The 23191-nt window shown below is 45.2% G+C and overlaps 1 protein-coding gene across 3 annotated transcripts; it reads left to right on the forward strand.

Annotated features, from left to right (window-relative positions):
- Positions 1 to 604: 604 nt before the first annotated feature.
- Positions 605 to 19466, forward strand: si:ch211-15p9.2 (protein serine/threonine phosphatase 2C family protein). Of its 3 annotated transcripts, none has more exons than XM_029113680.2 (3): positions 605 to 841; positions 4714 to 4770; positions 16793 to 19466. In XM_029113680.2, exon 3 carries the CDS (start codon positions 16868 to 16870, stop codon positions 18470 to 18472), a length of 1605 nt encoding a protein of 534 aa, XP_028969513.2. In that variant the 5' UTR covers positions 605 to 841; positions 4714 to 4770; positions 16793 to 16867; the 3' UTR covers positions 18473 to 19466. The 3 variants fall into 3 exon arrangements, with proteins under 3 accessions (XP_028969513.2, XP_028969514.2, XP_019910777.2); XM_029113681.2 differs by having other exon boundaries at positions 605 to 805; XM_020055218.3 differs by lacking the exon at positions 4714 to 4770.
- Positions 19467 to 23191: the final 3725 nt, after the last annotated feature.

A 23191-nucleotide genomic window follows, 5' to 3' on the forward strand; every position in this document is an offset into this window, starting at 1 on the left:
GGCTAATAGCTATAGAGTACCTATAATGAAAACAATGACTATGAAATGGTCCTCATGGGTGCAGTTTGTCCACCTCAATTTAACTGGCTTGTAGCCAACAAAGTTTTAGGCTATCTTGAACAAATCCTATTGCCGACTTCATTTGGCCAGTGGTAAGTATTGAATGTATGGCAGTCCGCGTCTCTAAACACTACGCTATTTAAAAATCTTCAGTCAGTCAGTCAATTCCTAAAGATTTTGATGCTTACAATTCCTACAGGTGTCCCAACTTTTATTCATTCCATAACTTCATTTTTGTTTACAATTGGTTATTTTTTCTATGCTTTATTTTTAAAGTACATTAAGACATCAAACTATGTCTATTTCAATAAAGATTGGAAAAAAAGAGGTGTTCTAAATTTTTGGACCGGTAGTTTATATGTCAAGTAATTAACGTTATTTAAAAGTATAGAAAGTCAGTTGATTTTTTTTTCATTGGCATTCATTGCAAAATGCCCTTAGTGAATGCTCAAACACAGTAATATGAAACCTGATTTGCCATATTGTTCTTGTCTCTCAATTTCTACGGGTTTAAATATTAACTGTTTTATAGACTAGATAGAATTTCAAAGGTCATACTTTATTGCTCAAGATTTTCTTAGCATACACTGAAAACAATTCTTACAATTGAGAGAGTTATTTGTTTAGAAGGGAGATTACAGCCGTTGTCTGCATATTATAATCTTACAAAACAGAATTATCCTAAATTGTATGAAGTGTTGGGACAAAGTAGCATTTACGCCTACCCAAACAGAACAAAAACCAGGTAACTACAAATGTAGCAGCTTATTGGGTACATCAGGTAAGGATCGAAATGCCTGAATTTTTTTTGTGTACACTGTAATGTAAGTAAATGTATAAATGTTAATATCTTTTTAAAACTATAGAGAGAATGGCTATTGAGTTGTTCAAATATCTACTGTAGACACAAGGAGAACCGTCAGTTCCAGTCTAATAAGTCTGTCTGTATAGCTTGCGGGAAATGTTTTCAGAGTTAAAATGATGTTTTACATTTTCTTCAAACATGCAAATGAGACGCCTCTTCAGAATTGCTCTTCAGCCATACTTCTGTTCATATGCTGCTTTACAATGAAAACATCTTGTACTATCATATTTGTATGTTAAACAATCTTATCGTTCAAGCTACAAGTTGGCAGCATATACAGTATATTTAGACTACATCAAGATTTATATGGATCCCAAAAAATATTTGAACACATAATCATCACAGTATACCACCAAGTCCATTAAACTTAAAGGATATCAATCTGTCCAGTTAGGAAGCATAAGCAATTGTGAATCAATGTCATCTGTTTTGGGGTAAATGAAAGTGACAATAGGTGCTCTGGAGAGACAACTGCCAAAAAAGGAATGGTTTTGCAGGTAGTGGCCACAGGCAAGTGCTCTCTCCTTATCCTCCCTGACTGATTCTTCTGTAGTTTTGCTAGTGTCCTCATATCTACTTGTAGAATGAGGCAGCACCTGAAGCCGATTCAGGTTGCACAGGCAGTCCAGCTCCTCCAGGATGGCACATCCATACATACTGTCACAAACAAAGTTTGATGTGTCTCCCTGTAGTCTCAAGAAAATGTACGAGATACCAGGAGATGGGCCGTTACACCAGGAGAGCTGGGCAAGGCCGTAGAAGGGTGTCAACCCAGCAGCAGGACCGATATTTGTTCCTTTGTGCGAGGAGGAATAGGAGGAGCACTGCCAGAGCCCTACAAAATGACTTCCAGTGGGCTACTGGTGTGCATTTGATAGACCAAACTGTCAGAAACAGACTCCATGAGGGTGGCGCAAGGGCCTGATGTCCTCTAATGGGACCTGTGCTCACAGCTCAACATCGTGCAGCTCGATTGGCATTCGCCAGAGAACGCCAGAATTGGTGGGTCCGCCATTGGCACCCCGTTCTCTTCACAGATGAGAGCAGGTTCACACTGAGCACATGTGACTGACGTGAAAGAGTCTGGAGACACGGTAGTGAACGTTATGCTGCTTGCAATATCATCCAACATGATTGGCGGTGGGTCAGTGATGGTCTGGGGTAGCATATACTTCGAGGGTCGCACAGACCTCCATGTGCTAGCCAACAGTAACCTACTGGGATGAAATCCTCAGACCCATCTTCAGATCTTATGCCTGTGCAGTGAGCCCTGGGTTCCTCCTGGTGGAGGACAATGCCCGGCCTCATGTGGCCAGAGTGTGTAGGCAGTTCCTGGATTACGAAGGCATTGATGCCATCGACTGGCCCTCACATTTCCCAGACCTGAATCCAGTTGAGATTCCTGGGAGTGCATACAGGCACATGGGGGCCATACATTACTCAGTCACATTATGAGTGACTCAGCCTGTGGAACAGCCTGTGATTTCAATTGTTCACTTAGTTTTTTGGTGTAAGTTTGGATCCAGCCCACAACTGGTTGGTGATTTTGGTTTCCACTGACCGTTACGTCATTTTGTCTCAAATTTCACAATGCACAGTAAAGAGTTTGATGTGTGAATTAAGTGTTCCCTTATATCTTTTGAGCAGTGTATAACGCAATCCTGTTTCCCAAAATGTTGGGATACTCTGTAAAATGTAAATAAAAACAGAATGTGAAAATCATTTATCCCTTTATTTAATAAAAAAATAGTACAAAGACAACATATAACATTTTGTAACTGAGAAATGTTCTTGTTTTTGGAACAACACATGTCCATTTTTTATTTGATGCCAGCAACACGTTTCAAAGTTTCAAAAGTTGGGGCAGGTGCATGTTTACCACAGTGTTGCATCACCTTCTCATATAACAATAGTCTGTAAGCGTTTGGTATCTGAGGAGACCAATTGCTGTAGTTTTGAATGTGAAATGTATTCCCATTCATGCTTGATATAGGATTTCATCTGCTCATCAGTTTGGCATCTCCATTGTCATAGTTTTTGTTTCATAATGTGCCAAATGTTTTCAGTTGGTGACAGGTCTGGATGGAGGCAGGCCAGTTTAGCACCCGGACTCTTTTACTATGGAGTCGTGCTGTTGTTATACGTGCAGAATGTGGTTCGGCATTGTCTTGCTGACATAAGCAAGACCTTCCCTGAAAGACAGTGTCTTGATGGCAGCATATAGTGCTCCAAAATCTATATATATTGTTCAGCATTAATGGCGCCTTCATAGATGTGCAAGTCACCCATGCCATGTGCACTAATGTACCCCCATACCATCACGGATGCTGGCTTTTGAACTGCACCCCCATACCATCACGCATGCTGGGTTTTGAACTTTGCGCTGATAAGAATCTGGATGGTCCCACTCCTCTTTAGTCCAGATGACGCAGCGTCCATGAATCCCAAAAATAATCTCAAAAATAATGGTAAGTAACGTTTTTTTTTTTTAAAGCGCAGTATTGGTTTTTAAAAAAGCACTCTCTTCAAATTAAAATCTGAAATGGGACACACGTTTTTTCCCCCTTACAGCCCAGGCATCTTGTTGAGGTTCACCACACCTAAATCAAGAACATAGGGAAAATAATTAGAATGAGCATGTCCGGAACATCTCCGGAAAAATTAAGAGACCACTGCACCAAAAAAAAGTCAAAAAGGAAGAGTTTGAGTGAGGAACAGAAGGGTTAAAACTAAGAGACCACTGCAAATTTAACGCTTCTGTTCCTCACTCAAAACTTTCCTTTTCAACTTTTTTGGAAAGGAAAGAAAAAGGTGCAGTGGTTTCGTATTTTTTTCCGGGCTGTATTTACAATAGTACCCATCACAATATAATACATGAAACAGAAGGAGAATGATTAAAATGAGCATGTTTCTATTTACAATACGACCCAACACAACATGATAGAAGAAAACAGATGAAACGCTACCAGCAGACAGATTACCGTCATATATCAATCAACTGTGATCTAACATATTATAATGCTGTAGCTCTGCTGCCCTAAACACAAGTTCAATAAGGGAATATGCGTTATATTTCTAACCTACATTTAAATTGTCAAAAACATTTAATAATACTTAACAGTATAGTAAGTAAAGTGTTGATTGGTACCTGAAAATTGAATTTGTTTTCTAACTACTTAGAAAATACTCTCCAGCCAGACAAAGTGGGCAAGCTGTCTAAGCTCCTGAATGCTCACCACATTCCTCAAGGATTTGCAAGCTACTAGGTGGTGAACTGAACATAACGTGGATCAAATTTATTAAAAATAAGATATGCACTACCTATCTTGTTTCTGTATAATGAACTGGTTAATTTTTGTAGTAATTCATTTAGAGTCTATAGACTGTGAGCACACTGGAGTCTTTAAACAGGTTTATAAATTCTAAAAACACATGACACTTAAATACAGATAAATTCACACACATCCAGATTTTTTTTCAGAATAACAGAATAAGTAAAAATGCCATTAATAGTTCACTAGTGACAATTCCATGATTAATACTATTGGGTATATAGTATTTTTTGATAATCCATGCTGTCTGGCTGTTTTAAGTGTGAAATCACTAGTGCAATAATTTAGCTGAAAGCTAACGTAAACCTAAAAGGGGCCTAAAGTGTGCCAAGAAAACATCCCCCACACCATTACACCACCACCACCAGCCTGCACAGTGGTAACAAGGCATGATGGATCCATGTTCTCATTCTGTTTACGCCAAATTCTGACTCTACCATCTGAATGTCTCAACAGAAATCAAGACTCATCAGACCAGGCAACATTCTTCCAGTCTTCAACTGTCCAATTTTGGTGAGCTTGTGCTAATTGTAGTCTCTTTTTCCCATTTGTAATGGAGATTAGTGGTACCTGGTGAGGTCTTCTGCTGTTGTAGCCCATCCGCATCAAGGATGTGCGAGTTGTGGCTTCACAAATGCTTTGCTGCATACCTCAGTTGTAACGAGTGATTATTTCAGTCAAAGTTGCTCTTCTATCAGCTTGAATCAGTCGGCCCATTCTCCTCTGACCTATAGCATCAACAAGGCATTTTCGCCCACAGGACTGCCATATACTGGATGTTTTTCCCTTTTCACACCATTCTTTGTAAACCCTAGAAATGGTTGTGTGTGAAAATCCCAGTAACTGAGCAGATTGTGAAATACTCAGACCGGCCCATCTGGCACCAACAACCATGCCACGCTCAAAATTGCTTAAATCACCTTTCTTTCCCATTCTGACATTCAGTTTGGAGTTCAGGAAATTGTCTTGACCAGGACCACACCCCTAAATGCATTGAAGCAACTGCCATGTGATTGGTTGATTAGATAATTGCATTCATGAGAAATTGAACAGGTGTTCCTAATAATCCTTTAGGTGAGTGTATATTAGCTAGCTACAGTATATAGCTACAGTAGCAAACTTGAAACAGTGGTCAGGTTGTCTTCAAGGTACTGACACAGTACCATGAAGACAAACATTGTTACTAACTAGCTAGCTATTTTGACAGATAGAAAATCTGTATGTATTTGAATGCTGACTATGTATAAAATCAATGGAATGGAAATGACAAAACGGTAGGAGTGAAAACAACCAGGATAGTTGCTCTCCAATGCAAATTAATTAGGAAATATAACCCTGTACATGTGTGTGTGCAAATAAATTAAACATCTGGTGACAAATAAACCCAGTGATTACTTTAAAGATCAATTATCTGACCCAATGTGCTGTGTTTAATTATCTGACCCAAAATACAGGGTTATTTTAACCCAACTGTAATAGTGATCCATCAGTGATGAAAGACAGTTCTCCAACTAGATATAAATTATATCTAGTTACAATCATTAGCGCAAGACGTGTACTGAACAACACCACATTTTGGCATATGACACGTCATGTGATGTTATGGAAACACGCTTTGGAAGACGACCTGTCAGTTAACGTTATCAAAGCACACGTTTGAAAGAGCCATCTACATATTTGTAAAAATATATACACATTTCAATTAATCTTTTCAATATTTTTTCCACAAATAAACTTGACAGTGAAACAACAGTGAATTCAATTTTAGCTACTGACTGATCGTATATAGCAGATTGTTATTGTATTACATTGTAAAATATATCAATATGATTGTTCTACGAAACTGAAAAATAAAATGAATGGTTTTCATTCTTTTTTAATCCATAATCACTTGTTCTATTGGGTTGAAACAATTATACCATGTGGAAACACACTGAACAACAAAGATATTTGTTTCACAATTAATTAATCAATGCTCTTCTTGTTTACTTTGTAACTATGAATTCTAAAAACCTGGTTACAATATGGCTGACAACACCATGACAAGCCTCACAGCTTCTGGCACACTGTAATTTGGGGGGACGTGACCAAAATAGAGCTTTATGGTCACAACTATAAGCGCTACATTTGGAGAGGGGTCAACAAGGCCTACAGTGAACAGAATACCATCCCCACTGTGAAGCATGGTGGTGGCTCATTGATGTTTTGGGGGTGTGTGAGCTCTAAAGGCACGTGGAATCTTGTGAAAATTGATGGCAAGATGAATACAGAAGAGTTCTGGAGTGGCCATCACAGTCTCCTGACCTTAATATCATTGAGCCACTCTGGGGAGATCTCAAACCTGCGATTCATGCAAGACGACCCAAGACTTTGCATGACCTGGAGGAATTTTGCCAAGACGAACAGGCAGCTATACCACCTGCAAGAATTTAGGGCCTCATAGACAACTATTACAAAAGACTGCACGCTGTCATTGATGCTAAAGGGGTCAATACACAGTATTAAGAAATAAGGGTATTGTCACGTCCTGGCTGTGCCCCTAGGCTGTGCCCCTCCCACAACCACAGGGACAACTCCCTGTGGTTGTGGGAGAAGCCAGAGACGCCGGAGGAGGAAGCTCGGCGTCTCTGCGCTTATTCCGGCTACGCCCCTCCGGTACACCCGTTGAGAGGGGAGTATGCCTGGAGAGGCGATTGGGGGGCTGACTCCCTCTCCCCGGACGACGAGGATGTGGTGTATGGGAGAGTGGAGGAAGACCCCCCGGAGGCGCAAACCCGGAGGTCGCCCCAAGACTTTTTTGGGGGGGTGCTATGGGGCGTGGACCAGTGGGGTGATGTCAAGCCCCTCAGCCGGCAGGAGGAGGGGGTCGTCAAGGAGCTCCTACAGGAGATGCAGAGGACGGAGAGGACGGGCCGTAGGAGGGGAGGCCAGAGGAGGAAGCAGCAGCCCGTGCCTCCTACCAGCCACGGGTTGGATGGTACGAGTGGTCCCTTGTCCAGTCGGCGTGCCCCACTCCCTACTCCGCAGCCTGCTCCTACCCCGCGGCCTACCCCGCGGCGCCCTGCTTCCCCTGCTGCCCGGGAGCCGCAGCAAGCGCCGCAAGCGCCCCCCGCTGCCCGGGAGCCGCAGCAAGCGCCGCAAGCGCCCCCCGCTGCCCGGGAGCCGCAGCCAGCGCCGCCAGCGCCTCCCGCTGCCTGGGAGCCGCAGCCAGCGCCGCCAGCACCCCCTGCTGCTTGGGAGCCGCAGCCAGCGCCCCCCGCTGCTTGGGAGCCGCAGCCAGCGTCCCCCGCTGCCTGGGAGCCGCAGCCAGCGTCCCCCGCTGCCTGGGAGCCGCAGCTAGCGCTCCCCGCTGCCTGGGAGCCGCAGCCAGCGCCCCCCGCTGCTTGGGAGCCGCAGCCAGCGCCCCCCGCTGCTTGGGAGCCGCAGCCAGCGTCCCCCGCTGCCTGGGAGCCGCAGCCAGCGCCGCCAGCGCCCCCTGCTGCCTGGGAGCCGCAGCCAGCGCCCCCCGCTGCCTGGGAGCCGCCGCCAGCGCCCCCCGCTGCCTGGGAGCCGCAGCCAGCGCCGCCAGCGCCCCCCGCTGCTTGGGAGCCGCAGCCAGCGCCCCCCGCTGCTTGGGAGCCGCAGCCAGCGTCCCCCGCTGCTTGGGAGCCGCAGCCAGCGCCCCCCGCTGCTTGGGAGCCGCAGCCAGCGTACCCCGCTGCCTGGGAGCCGCAGCCAGCGCCGCCAGCGCCCCCCGCTGCCCAGTGGCCGCAGCCGCCAGCTCCTCCCGCTGCCCAGTGGCCGCAGCCGCCAGCTCCTCCCGCTGCCCAGTGGCCTCAGCCGCCAGCTCCTCCCGCTGCCCAGTGGCCGCAGCCGCCAGCTCCTCCCGCTGCCCAGTGGCCGCAGCCGCCAGCTCCTCCCGCTGCCCAGTGGCCTCAGCCGCCAGCTCCTCCCGCTGCCCAGTGGCCTCAGCCGCCAGCTCCTCCCGCTGCCCAGTGGCCTCAGCCGCCAGCTCCACCCGCTGCCCAGTGGCCTCAGCCGCCAGCTCCTCCCGCTGCCCAGTGGCCTCAGCCGCCAGATCCTCCCGCTGCCCAGTGGCCTCAGCCGCCAGCTCCTCCCGCTGCCCTGTTTTCGCCGCCGCCAGGACCCGCCGTGGACTGGCCGCCGCCCGGGCCCGCGGATGACTGGCCGCCGCCGCCCGGGCCCGCGGATGACTGGCCGCCGCCGCCCGGGCCCGCGGATGACTGGCCGCCGCCGCCCGGGCCCGCGGATGACTGGCCGCCGCCGCCCGGGCCCGCGGATGACTGGCCGCCGCCGCCCGAGCCAGCGGATGACTGGCCGCCGCCGCCCGGGGCCGTGGATGACTGGTTGCCGCCGCCCGAGCCAGCGGTTGACTGGCCGCCCGAGGCTGCGGATGACTGGCCGCCGCCGCCCGAGCCCGCGGTTGACTGGCCGCCTTGTCCAGCAGCGCCTTCACCTGCCCAGGAGCCCCCGCATCGTCCCACGGCGCCCTCGCCTGTCCCGGCCTCAGCGGCGCCCTCGCCTGTCCCGGCCTCAGCGGCGCCCTCGCCTGTCCCGGCCTCAGCGGCGCCCTCGCCTGTCCCGGCTCTCCCTGTCCCTCCGCCGGCTCTCCCTGACCCTCCGCCGGCTTCCCCGTCTCCGGCTCCTTCGCCGGCTCTCCCACAGGGTTCTGACCCTCCGCCGGCTCCCCCGGCTCCTGCTCCTCCACCGGCTCCTATTCCCCCGCCGGCTACCCCGTCTCCTGCTCCTCCGCCGGCTCCTGCTCCCCCGCCGGCCGTCAACCCTCCGCCGGCTCCCCCGGCTCCTGCTCCTCCGCCAGCTGCCAACCTGCCGCCGGCTCCTATTCCTCCGCCGGCTCCCCCGTCTCCTGCTCCTCTGCCGGCTGCCGACCTGCCGCCGGCTCCTATTCCTCCGCCGGCTCCCCCGTCTCCTATTCCTCTGCCGGCTCCTGTTCCTCCACCGGCTCCCCTGTCTCCTATTCCTCCGCCGGCTCCCCCGGCTCCTACTCCTCCGCCGGCTCTCCCGCCGGCTCCGGACCCTCCGCCGGCTCCCCCGGCTCCTGCTCCTCCACCGGCTCCTATTCCCCCGCCGGCTCCCCCGTCTCCTATTCCTCTGCCTGCTCCTATTCCTCCGCCAGCTCCCCCGGCTCCTACTCCTCCGCCGGCTCTTCCGCCGGCTCCGGACCCTCCGCCGGCTCTTCCGCCGGCTCCGGACCCTCCGCCGGCTCCCCCAGCTCTTGCTCCTCCACCAGCTCCTGCTCCTCCGCCGGCACCTACTCCTCCGCCGGCTCTTCCGCCGGCTCCTGACCCTCCACCGGTTTCCCCGTCTCCTACTCCTCCGCCGGCTCTTCCGCAGGCTCCTGACCCTCCGCCGGCTCCCCCGTCTCCTATTCCTCCGCCGGCTCCCCCGACTCCTACTCCTCCGCCGGCTCTTCCGCCGGCTCCGGACCCTCCGCCGGCTTCCCCGGCTCCGGACCCTCCGCCGGCTTCCCCGGCTCCTGCTCCTCCGCCGGCTCCTATTCCCCCGCCGGCTCCCCCTTCTCCTGCTCCTCCGCCGGCTCCTACTCCTCCGCCGGCTCTTCCGCCGGCTCCTGACCCTCCGCCGGTTTCCCCATCTCCTGCTCCTCCGCCGGCTCTTCCGCCGGCTCCGGACCCTCCGCCGCCTCCCCCGGCTCCTGCTCCTCCGCCGGCTCCTATTCCCCCGCCGGCTCCCCCGTCTCCTGCTCCTCCGCCGGCTCTTCCGCCGGCTCCTGACCCTCCGCCGGTTTCCCCGTCTCCTATTCCTCCACCGGCTCCCCCGGCTCCCCCGGCTCCTGCTCCTCCGCCGGCTGTCGACCCTCCGCCGGCTCCCCCGGCTCCTGCTCCTCCGCCGGCTCACGACCCTCTGCCGGCTCCCCCGGCTCCTGCTCCTCCGCCGCCGGCTCTCCTGCCGGCTCCTGTCCCTCCGCCGGCTCTCCCGTCTCCTGACCCTCTGCCTCCCTGGCCTGTCCCTGCAGCTCCGCCTCCCCGGCCTGTGCCGGCGGCTCCGGGCGCTGAGCCTCCGCCGGTCCGGGTGTGGTCGTCCCGGTCTTGCGGTCGGGAGCCCGCACCTTTGGGGGGGGGTACTGTCACGTCCTGGCTGTGCCCCTAGCCATCTCTGCGCTGGGCTCGGGGCATAGCCAGGACAGGACAGGAGGTGGCCTTTAGCCACCTCTACTCCTTTTTTTGGTTTCCCCAATTGGAGGCAGGTGTTAGTCATTGCCTCCAATTGGGGACCCTATTTAAGTTTAGTTTGTAGGCCCCAAGGCGTGGTTCATTTTGGTTTTGTTTGTCCTGTGTAAGGAATACCCACGTCACTGGTTGCTGCCTTTTTGTTTTGTTGGAGTCCTTCTTTCTTTTGTTTGATTAAAACATGGATTACCCTTGTGACCTTCAGTCTGCGCCTCTGTCCTTTCCACCCCACGACCGTGACAGGTATGCAGACCTTTGAACAAGGGTCAGTTAATTTTTCCTTCGTTGCCATGTTTTGTTTTATGATTGTGCCATTCTGTTATGACTTACTGTTGAATTTGAATCCCATAATAAATAAAAGACATGTGTTTGGCCTGCTCACTCATGTTTTCTTTACAAATTGTACATATATTACCAATTCTCCAAGTGTATGCAAACTTTTGAGCAAAACCATATACGACCAGTCGCTCAAAATTGAATTCACTGTTGTCTGTGATTCAAATGTACAAGTTGGATTGAGAACATTAATTGAAATTAGTATATATTTTTACAAATATGTAGATGGCCCATTCAAACGAGCGTGCTTCGATAACGTCACCTGACGTGTCGTCTGCCAAAGCGTGTCTCCATGTCACGTGGCGTGTCATATGCCAAAATGTGGTGAAGATAATTGCCGTAATAGTTTATTACGGCTCCTTGCTACTCAATCATCACAGGTATCGCTGTACTTCCCACTCGTTCCCCTTATTCCTGCAAACTCTTTATCTTTTTGGACCGTGTAGGTTCTCTGCTGTCGAGCATCAGCGGCTGAATACAAAAGGCATTCATTTTATAATAATAGTCGAACACCTAGCAACTATGCCTAAATAAAAAAACCGAATACATCGGCCCAAGTGTTTTTTTTACAATGCACTATATTGATGGTATATCAATATTATTCACCTACTTAGGTGAATGGGGGATACATAGGCTAGTCAAATGATCAGATCATAACATTTAGGTAATAAATGAACAACATCAATGGAAAGAAAATCACACAAACATATTTACTTCAGTTTGTTTTTCTCTTCAACTGAGGTAGCTCACAGCAATGCTAGAGCTAACAATGATAATTAATTACTTGCTAGCACAGCATAGACGAGATGTTAACACAACATGTTATTCAGACGACCCATTATACACGACCATAGATGCGGAGCATATGGAAGGCCAAGTGAATCAAACACGACATATTACAGCGTCCCACGTCGTCCGATGACACGCCCAGTAAACCGCCATCCAATACGCTGTTTCCCCGGTTCTACACTACGTTTGCGACGCCGTTGTTGATGTCAATAAGCGCCGTAACTTATGGATACCTTATTTGGATTTTGCATCAATCACATGGCTAGATTTCAACCAATCGCTGAATAGAAAAACTTTGAAACACGGAAAAAACAGCAGCAAATTAAAGCTACGAGCAGCGTTTCAGGGGGCCAAGCGGGGCACAGGAAGCATCTCACTGCATGCTCTCACTAGAGAAATGTTTTGCTATTTAAAAATGCCCAATGCCGCTAGTAGTCAGGATGTCCAGTCGAAGGAGAGGAAATCAAAAAGACCTTGAAACCAGAAAAGGAACCAGGCAATCCTAGTTCAACCGATTAGGAGGGATGAATATTGTTGTCGCTGGCAGGTTTCAATCCCTGGTTTTCTATGTGGCAGACTGTCTTTAATCAGTACACTATTTAAACAGCAGAATGCAACCTCAGCCTTATAGTTTTGCTGAAATAACGTGGACAAAATAACATTTATTAACGGAACTAAAGAGTAGTCTTGCACAAAGACTATATAGCTAATAGCTATACATCCTACTTATAACAAAAGCAATGACTACAATCACTGATTGTCAACCAACTTTGTTCAGCGGTTTCGGAGGAGATGTCATTTAAGTGTGTTTTTATTAACAGCAAAATCGTGAGAAACATCGGTGATGGTTATAGCGCCCCCAAGAGGTATTTCTGTATGGGAGTTTTTCTGTCCATTACTCACAGACACATCTACGAGTACGTTTCATTTCATAGCTATTTGATGTTCCATTTGGGATTAATGGACTTCTAAATTCATAGACCCGCCCAGCTCAATTTCATTCGCTGATTTCAGCCAAACTATTTGAGATATCAACTTTCCTTTATATAACTTTTAAAGATAATGTTTCAAAGGTCCTTCACACCAAACGGCATGCAAATCCGTTCAGCGGTCTCGGAGGAGATGTTGTTAACGAGTTTTTCACCAAATTCAGAATGGAGGCCATATTGTTTGAGATATCAACTTTTCTTATATAGCTTTTAAAGACAATGATCCAGTGGCCCTTTACACTGATTTTCAACCAACTCTGTTCAGCGGTTTCGGAGGAGATGTTGTTAACGATTTTTTCACCAAATTCAAAATGGAGGAAAATCCAATGGGCGAATTTGAAAGACCCCAGAGACTTATTTGATCAACATGAGAAGGGGCATGTATGGAACTTGGCTGCATGACTCTACAACATACGGGTCATGAGATATGCATGCTCAAACCTTCAACATTTGACTAAGTGCTACAGCGCCACCATGGGGTGTATAGGTATAGTAATGGCCGAGGCCCTTAGGGCCTCTCATGGCAACAAGTATGCAAAGTTTCATGCAAATTGAGCCACATATGGCCGAATTACGGACCTCTGAAAATGGGCCCGGAGAAAAATAATAATAATAATAATAATAATAAAACCAACAAAAACAATAGGGTACCCTACCTACGGTACTTGGTCCCCTAATAATAATAATAAAACGTACAAACATAAAAGGGTTCCAGCAACTTCGTTGCTTGGCCCCCTAATAACACTGCTGGCAGAATACAGAGCGCGCCAAATTCTAGCGAAGAACAACACAGGAGGAAGTGGAACGTTTCGGCGGGAGATTTTTTCAAGCAAGTTGTCAGGCACTGTGTATTGATGGGAAGAATATGATCAATACGTGATAGCTTTACTGCAACAGTTCCAACCACAACAAGCGGAAGCGGGTACAGCTGTACCGTTAATGAGGTACTTATTGTTGTGGCTGATGAAGCGGAAAGGGATATATTGTTTAGTATGTTCAGAAAATTTGTTCAGAAAATTTGAATATTACTTAAGACCAATACAAAAAAAATATTTTTAGAAATGTTGGCCAACTGAAAAGTATGAACATGAAAAGTATGAGCATGTACAGCACTCAATACTTAGTTGGGGCTCCTTTTGCCTGAATTACTGCAGCAATGCGGTGTGGCATGGAGTTGATCAGTCTGTGGCACTGCTCAGGTGTTATGAGAGCCCAAGTTGCTCTGATAGTGGCCTTCAGCTCTTCTGCATTGTTGGGTCTGGCGTATCGCATCTTCTTCTTCACAATACCCCATAGATTTTCTATAGGGTTAAGGTCAGGCGAGTTTGCTGGCCAATTAAGAACAGAGATACCATGGTCCTTAAACCACATGACATGGCACCCCAAACCATCACTGACTTTGGAAACTTTACACTGGACTTCAAGCAACGTGGATTCTGTGCCTCTCCTCTCTTCTTCCAGACTCTGGGACCTTGATTTCCAAAGGAAATGCAAAATGTACTTTCATCAGAGAACATAACTCAGCAGCAGTCCAGTCCTTTTTGTCTTTAGCCCTGGCGAGACGCTTCTGACGCTGTCTTTTTCAAGAGTGGCTTGACACAAGGAATGCGACAGCTGAAACGCATGTCTTGTAAGTCTGTGCATGGTGGTTCTTGAAACACTGACTCCAGCTGCAGTCCACTCTTTGTGTATCTCCCCCACATTTTTGAATGGGTTTTGTTTCACAGTGCTCTCCAGGGTGCGGTTATCCCTATTGCTTGTATACTTTTTTCTACCACATCTTTTCCTTCCCTTCGCCTCTCTATTAATGTGCTTGGACACAGAGCTCTGTGAACAGCCAGCCAGCCACCTTTTGTGTCTTGCCCTCCTTGTGCAAGGTGTCAATGGTCGTCTTTTGGACAGCTGTCAAGTCAGTAGTCTTCCCCATGATTGTGTTGCCTATAGAACTAGACAGAGAGACAATTTAAAGGCTTTTGCAGGTGATTTGGGTTAATTAGCTGATTAGAGTGTGGCACCAGGTGTCTTCAATATTGAACCTTTTCACAATATTCAAATTTTATGAGATACTGAATATGGGGTTTTCATTAGTTGTCAGTTATAATCATCAAAATTAAAAGAAATAAACACTTGAAATATATCAGTCTGTGTGGAATGAATGTATACATTATACAAGTTTCACTTTTTGAATGGAATTACTGAAATAAATCCACTTTTTGATGATATTCTAATTTTATGACCAGCACCTGTATATGCACATTCAATGGATGCGATCCGCCATTAATTTAAGAAAAGAAGAAGACTGCACTCTTTGTATGTTGGACATTTTATTATGAATTTGGCTTACAAAATGTAATAAGATTGTTTAAGTGCTGTGTATTACTTGCTAGATGTTTTGTTAGTAATGAAGCTAAAATTAAATTTTCACTCTGAAGCTCTACATTGAACGGTGAAATCTAGCCGTGTGATTGATGCCATTAATTGATATTGAACGGCATAAGTTACGGCGCTTATTGACATCAACAACGGCGTCGCAAACACCATGTAGAACAGGAGAAACTGCGTTTTGGACGGAGACATGAGTGAAGATGCCGTAAATGACGGCGCTTATTGCAGCATTTGGACTGCGTCACAAATGCCATTTTACAACAGCGGTTTACTGGGGGAACGGCGTATTGGACCGGGGTTTACTTGGGAATGGCGTATTTTGCGTGTCATTGGACGACGTGGGATGCTGTAATGTGTCATGTTTTTGACTCACTTGGCTTTCCATAGGCCCTGGGGTGTTTACTTAATAGCCTTAGGCGCTTGCTTAGCAACTCCTTTGGCGTTCCATAGTGTGTTGTGGACATGTCGTCTGTATCAACTTGTAAGAAAAAATGGGTGCACTACCCGTGCACTCCAATCTGCCACTTCATGTCTTTTAGCCATCCATCCCTCACGGGTGGGTGGCTCCCGCTCAACCAAAGCCGAACTCTTCTCTGTCTTGGCACCTCAGTGGTGGAACAAACTTCCCCTTGAAGCCAGGACAGCAGAGTTCTTGCCAATCTGAAAACCTACCTCTTTCATGAATATCCCCCAGCCCTACCACCTGAAAAAAAATGCACTTAACACTGATTTCTCTGGCACTGACTGCCAATTAATTGCTTAGATGAAGGAAAGTGTATTTATTATGATTGCCAAATGTTGGTTTTCCAAGACACCTGTGACGCCCCCTACCAAATCACTCACTCCCTCATCAGCCGCCCAGGCCAAGCCTCCCATCACTGTAATTCTGAACACCTGTTGTTGATTGCACTTGTTATTTTCACCTGTGTATATATAGCAATCTGTTTTCGTTGTTTCTTGGTGAGGTATTGTTAGTTGTTGCTACTCTACTGAGACTTTAGTTTCCCCTGACATTTGGATCTCTAACAATAAAATTTTTGACTCCTCTCAACTACGTTTTCTAGCCTACTAATCTTTTGCTTTTGCCTGTTTCATGGTTTACCTGGTGTTGGACTTCCGCCTGTATTTTTGACTACGACACTTGGATTCTGTGTTTGTACGGCTGCCTCCATTAAATCTGTACTTGAACCAACTCCAGTCTCCCTGAGGTTCATTACAACATCTTTAGAGGAATGCACTTATTGTAAATCGCTCTGGACAAGAGTGTCGGCTAAATGACTAAAATGTAAAATGTAGTTGATGAGATCCTTAAACCCTTTTCAATTTTACTTTGAGAAACATTATTCTTAAATTGTTGCACTATTTGCCCGCACAGAGTCTTTCACAGTGTGGTGAACCCCTCCCCGTCCTCACTTCTGACAGACCCGTCCTCTCTGGAATTATCTTTTAATATCCAATCATGTTACCAGCTGTTGCCAATTGACCAAGTTGTGACATTCCACAACGTTTAGTTCTTTAGCGTTACACAACTTTTCCAGACTTTTGTTGCCTATCTCAACTTTTTGAAACATGTTGCTGGCATCAAATTCAAATTAGGGATATATTTTTCAAGAAACAATCAAATGTCTCAACAGTTGCACAATTTTCGTCCCAACTTTTTTTGGGAAACGGGGTTGTACATCAATTAAGGAGGATTTGCAGACAGCCTACAACAAATCATGTCTTACATATATTCTAAATAGAATATCAGTGGACATATTTTGGGTAAAAATATGTGCATAATGTGTTTGATCAATTAATCAAAACTCTTTGACTTCTTTTCAAAAGGTGCAGAGAACAGGACAGGAGAGGAGCTGAACCCTGAAGTACCTTTAATCAACGGACTACATTCAAATATTATTCATGTGCTTTATTGACTGGTTGTTTATAAAAATTGTTATCTTCAACATGGTGCAGCTGCTTTGCTTTCACCTCAAACAACATTGGGCCATGTATATGTTGAGGCCGATAAGGAAAAGTTTCTTGACCCAAATGAAATTCCTTGTCTTTGAAAATAAATTGTGTCATTGTTCCAGACATTCAGTAGATTCAGTCGGTATCAGCTACCATGCCGAAACAATTAATGGGAGGAAATACAGAGATAAAAATCAGACAAATCAAATGATTCTCTCAAAAATTAACCATATTTTAAAATCGAATGAGTACAGTTATAAAGTCAATGGAAATCATGGACGAAACTCTGTAAATGTGGTTTCACGGTTTGACAGCAACATTTTGCCGTCAAATACTCCGAGTGAGGACCGCAGAAGTGCAGCGACATGTCTCCAGAGTAGAGGAATGCTTTTTGGGGTATTCGATGGACATGCAGGTTATGCATGTGCCCAGGCTGTCAGTGAAAGGCTGTTCTACTACATTGCTGTGGCTCTACTCCCAGTGAAAACCTTAGCTGACATTGAGGATGCAGTTGAGAATGAAAGGCCGGTATTACCCATGCTTCAGTGGCACAAGCACCCAAATGACCACAGTAGCACAGAATCTGGAAAGCTTTACTTCAACAGCTTAAGGACATACTGGCAAGAAATAATTGACCTAGAAGAAGATGCAAATGAGGCCAGAGATGTTGAAGCGGCTTTGATTAACGCATTCAAGAGGTTGGACAATGACATTTCAGTTGAAGCCCAGGTGGACTTTGGGGAGTCCACCTCCCACTTCAACCCTCTTAAGGTGGCTCTGTCAGGTTGTACCGCATGTGTGGTCCATGTGGATGGAAATGACTTGCATGTGGCTAACCTGGGAGATAGCAGAGCTGTGCTGGGAGTTCAAGAGGAAAACGGGACTTGGTCAGCACACACCATCAGTTATGACCACAATGCCCAGAACTCAGACGAGTTGCAGAGGGTTCTTAGTGAGCACCCTCTACTCGAACGCAAGACAGTAGTCAAACATGACAGGCTATTGGGCCAACTCATTCCTTTTAGAGGGTTTGGGGATATGGGTTTTAAATGGAGTGGTGAAATGTTGAATCGTGTGTATGAAACAAAACATGACATTTTGTCAGCCAATGAGTTTGCAAAGAGGCTCCCTCCTAACTATCTCACACCACCGTATCTCATTGCTCAACCAGAGGTAACGCACCACTCGCTGCGGCCAAAGGACAAGTTTTTGATCTTGGCCACTGATGGACTTTGGGAGCTAATGCACAGGCAGACTGTGGTGCAAGTCATAGGAGAACATCTGACTGGTCTACACTGGCAGAAACCTTTATTTGGCCACTCCTTGACACTTGGACAGATGCTCAGGTTGCTCCAGGAGAGGAAAAGCAGAGCCATTTCAGACTTCGAGGACGAGAACTGTGCTACACATCTGGTCCGCTATGCGTTAGGGAGTGATGGGTTTGGTACTGTAGAGCCATGGCGCTTGTCAAAAATGCTCAGCGTGCCTCAGGATCTGGCAAGAATGTACAGGGATGACATAACAATTGTTGTAATCCATTTCAATTGTGCTTAAGATTATGGATTTCATGGAGCCATGGTGCTCTGGCAACTCTTGTCATACACACTTTAGTTCCAAGTAGAAGTAATGACAAAATTTCAAGAGCTGATAAACGTTACTTTCTGGTAAAAAAACAACTCTAAATTGCTGAGGTTTAGAGGCCACTAACCTTTGAGGACAGAAACTCAAGTAAATGGTACAAATATTATAGAAATATAGAAATATCATATATGCTGTATACATCATTTTCTTGTATTCCTATTTTGATTATTTAACTATAATATTATCTATAACAGTTTAGCCACAATGCCTTCATATAAAAAAATACATATTTGCTCATAAGGTGTGCTTATTTTTGTCATTGAAAATGTTTAGAAATTAAATGCACAACCCACCACTCATATGTTGCCGTGTCATGTTCAATTCGTTTGTGTGTTGTGTACATGTCGTCTGTATCAACTTGTAAGAAAAAATGTGTGCACTACCCGTGCACTCCAATCTGCCACTTCATGTCTTTTGGCTACAATCTATGGCTTTGAGTTTTTGTCATGTCACACTTTTTGTAGATGCTATTGAATTTCTAAGCCTAAACTAAAACATTTGCAAAAAATTACTAAAAACCTAAAAGCAATAGATTATAGCCCATCCTCCCCGAGTCAGAATATATCACGTTTGTTGTTATGGCACTTTTTGGAGACGCTATTGCATTTTTAAGGTTCTAACCACAATAAAATAAAATAAATTGGAAACACAAACAAATGTAAAAAATCTGAATTATACATTGAAATACACTGTAATCCTAGAAGAGGCCAAGATTATATGTGAGAGATTATTTAAAATGTTTTTATTTTTTTATGTAGACATGGTCCATGCTAAAAAGATTAATGCCTGCCCACTCCAGATTACAAAGTGAATTACACATTGAAAAGTGTGGATTGTAGTCCACCTTTAACTGATCAAGAACACATACTTTTCGTTGTCCTGAATTAGTTGGTTTTGATGGGCGAATATGTATGTCCACTGAATGTCCATTATAAAACTAACTTTACCTCGCTATTCTTTTTGATTAAAAAAATCTTGGCAATATAGAGTTCCACTACATATTTGCCTTTATTTGCATGTCATTTTATTTTCCAAGCCCATATAGCGTAATTTAAATAATCCCCTCTTGAAAGTCATTAGACCCTGACCAACTATTTTACATCTAAATGGCAGCTACTTTTATTTACCAGCTTGCTGGTTAAAACTATTAGCTTGTTACACTCCTTATTAACTTGCTTACCTGTCAAGTAGATACAGGCCTGGTACCAGCTCTAACGTGTTGGACGGGCATTTGATTTCCATGGGGGATCACGTTTATCCTAAATTACCAATAATGATTAGTAACTTCAGCACGATGGACTGAAAGCGAATAATTTTTGCAAGCATGGCTTCCTAAGGCTATATAATGGCAAAATACACAGCTGGCAATCAAAATCGAAAGCTTTTACTAACTACAGTTACAGTTACACATTCTTTGTAGCTTAGTGCTCACATCACTAAATATCTCCGATTGCCTTTGCAGATCAAGGCAAGATAACAAATTACTGTCGGGAATGTGGCAACACAGCAAATAGATGAGTGTTTAAATTCTAGGGACGGTGTTGTATAGAGTGTTGGTGCTGTTATAACACCAAACATTTATAAAGCACTGCTTGTGTTGCCTGTGACTCATTCATGTTGTCAAATCACAGTGCAAGGGAATCCTAAAATGGATATGAGTACTAATGAAGGATGACAGTTATGATTACTTCTAATTCATTCAACAAGGTAAGTAAAGGCGCATCCCACTGATTTTTCACATCACTCCTATTATTGCAAGTGTTAGAAATCAGCGGTTACACATAGTGTTCAAATAATGTAGAACCCGTATCAAATTGAGGGAGACGTTCGCTCAAGTTTATTGGAAAATTGCAGCACAGATGTCATTCGGTGAACGTTCCATTATCTTCTCACTGTAATGTTAGTTGCCAGCTAGCCTATACATTAAGGGTGTTTCTAGCTAGCAAAGATCAGGTTTCCAAGACAGTAACCCCCATGCCAAATGGTCACTGTAAACATTCCTGTTGTTATCAGAGAGAATACCTACAGAGAGAATCTAAACAGAGAGGTTTCTGTTGTTCTCATTATCTAAGCACATTCACTTCCAATGAAACATTCATATTGCAATTGTTAATGCTCCGATTCCACACATGCTAATATGAGTAATTTGCAGACTATTAACCGCAGTGTATAACCCCATCACAGTTTATGTAATCATCTGACATATATTGTCATATCACACAGCATTATAGCACTATACTAACGATCAGGTGCCTAATAGTTCAGTGAGATAAAAATGCATTTCCGTATACAGGCGGCACCCGAGTATTAATTGCATGGCTGCAGACATTTTACAAAATAACTGTATCAACATTGGTTAATAGGAAATTACCATAAGTGTTTTGGCACTCAGTTTCAGCTAAATTTAACTTGTCAAATGGAACTGATGTGGACCTAAAGGACTCTTAAGGAGTCGATGTGGCTGCTGACATTTTTGATGAGCTAGTGAGATCTGCTGCAGTATCTTTCATGGTGTTCACTGAGGACTCTGGTAAGAAACAGAAACGCCTCTCTCATTGCATTTACATTTAGGGCATTTAGCAGATGCTTTTATCCAAAGTGACTTACAATTAATACGTATGTCAGTAGGAAGAGAAACAACAATATCACTATTGGTACTACTGCAGATGATGTAAAGAGCAAATCTGCCAGATCGGGCCACTTTGGTGATGCTGCCTTACTGAAGTTAAATATTATGCAACAAAATCTCTCCCCCTCCTCCTCTTGTCCCCTTAGCTGGGAAGGAGGTCTCTGATGCCTCCTTCTGCTCAGATGATGGGTCATTCTCACCAATTGAGTCTGTGCAGTCATTCTCATCAGTTGAGTCTTTGAGTTCAGGCTCCACTGTAATTACAGAGTGCACCAAAGCACAGAGAAGGCAAATGATAGAAGGACCAACTGACAGTAAGGTGTCAAAAGATGTGTGTTGTTCTCATGTTGTTGGTAGAGTGTCAAACCAATTTCAAAATGCATAGCAGGTTTACATGTGACCTCTATTGCAGATGGTTTATGGGACCTTAAACAGTTTACTGCATGAAAAACCAGGGGGTGAAGACATTTTAAGAGTACAACAAAATCAAAGGCCTTTCTGATCAAACCAGAAGGAAACTCATCAACATCTTGGTGGCAGATATGATCGAGAGTCATGGGTCAGTGACCAATAAAATATAGTCTACTTCATAAACTGAAATACTTGTTAAATATCCATCCTCTGTTCTTAACCTTTTACACTAGCCAGTTTAAACTTATTTGAACAAGATTTCAAACTGACCTTATCATCTGTGTCTTGTTATGGTGTCCCAAAAGTCAGTGTCCGCAGTACCTATGCCCTTGGAATAGTCACCCTTTTCCCCAATTTGAAGGATAAGGCTTCACCCACTGGTTATGTGAGTGTTACGTAACAGGAACCCATCATTTACTTAATTTAGTAATGTACAGACACAAGCCTTATTTCAAGGTCCTGATACAAAAATCAACTTTCATGGATTTTAGTATTGACAGTGCATCTTGTCTATCTTTTCTGACAAGAACATTACTATAATCCTCATAGTGGTTACTTGGCCTACAGAATGAAAATGGTTCAATGCACAACATTTCAAGTGACTCCAAGAGGAGCTCCAAATCTGCTTATCAAAATGGCCCTAAGACCTTCTGTGAGACATCAACATCTGGGCTGCTGTCAGGTGATGAATGTAGAGAAGCAATGTCCGTAATAAAGCATTCAGCAGACTGACCAGTTGTAAAGGAGAAAATGAAGGCCATGTTCAAGCACCGTCAGAATATGCTACATGATCCAGACCAGTCTTCACTCATCATAGATCCCTTCCCCTGATTCTTGGATACACCAGGCTGTAATCTGGTGACCAAATGATTCAAGTACATGATTCACATAAAACAATGCTCATGAAATAATTTGGTGATATTTTATTCACTACAGTTGTGGCATTGTAATCATAGAAGAGGCCAAGATTATATGAGAGAGATTACTTAAAATGTTTTTTTTGTAAATGTACCTTGCCCTCAAATGTTTTAATAGACATGGTCCATACTAAAAAGATTAATGCCAGCCCACTCCAGATTACAAAAAACTCTGCCTTCATTATGCAATGTATATCTCATTTAGAGGTGTTTAGATGCCTGTCCAGCTAAAGGAAGGTGGAAAATATATTATGTCTCTTGTGTGTGAACAAACACAAAATACTGTTCCTAATTTCCAGAGGTGGGGGACTCGAGTCACATGACTTGACTCGAGTCTGACTCGAGTCACAATTTTCAGGACTTGCTTGATTAAAGTATGAAAATGACTTGACTTGACTTTGACTTGAGAACAAGTTACTTGAGACTTGACTTGAAGTGGAAGACTCGACAATGACTTGAACTTATAATAAACAAACAGCAATAAAATTATTTTATATGTTGTGACATCAGCACCACTAATCAGCGTATGTGCCTTTAACGCTGCACAATTCAAACCGCGCCAAACATGGCAGACAGTAACGTTAGTCGAGCTCCACAAATAGTATCGTTTGGATACAAGGACTTTGAACTGAACCGTGTGAATAAAAAAAGATTTGCCAGATGCAAAATATGCAA

The sequence above is a fragment of the Esox lucius genome, chromosome 17, assembly GCF_011004845.1.
Source record: "Esox lucius isolate fEsoLuc1 chromosome 17, fEsoLuc1.pri, whole genome shotgun sequence".
NCBI lineage: Eukaryota > Metazoa > Chordata > Actinopteri > Esociformes > Esocidae > Esox > Esox lucius.

What these genes read in the sequence shown, in the direction of transcription:
- si:ch211-15p9.2 (XM_029113680.2), top strand. Translation starts at nt 16,868, where the DNA reads ATGTGCTTTATTGACTGGTTGTTTATAAAAATTGTTATCTTCAACATG.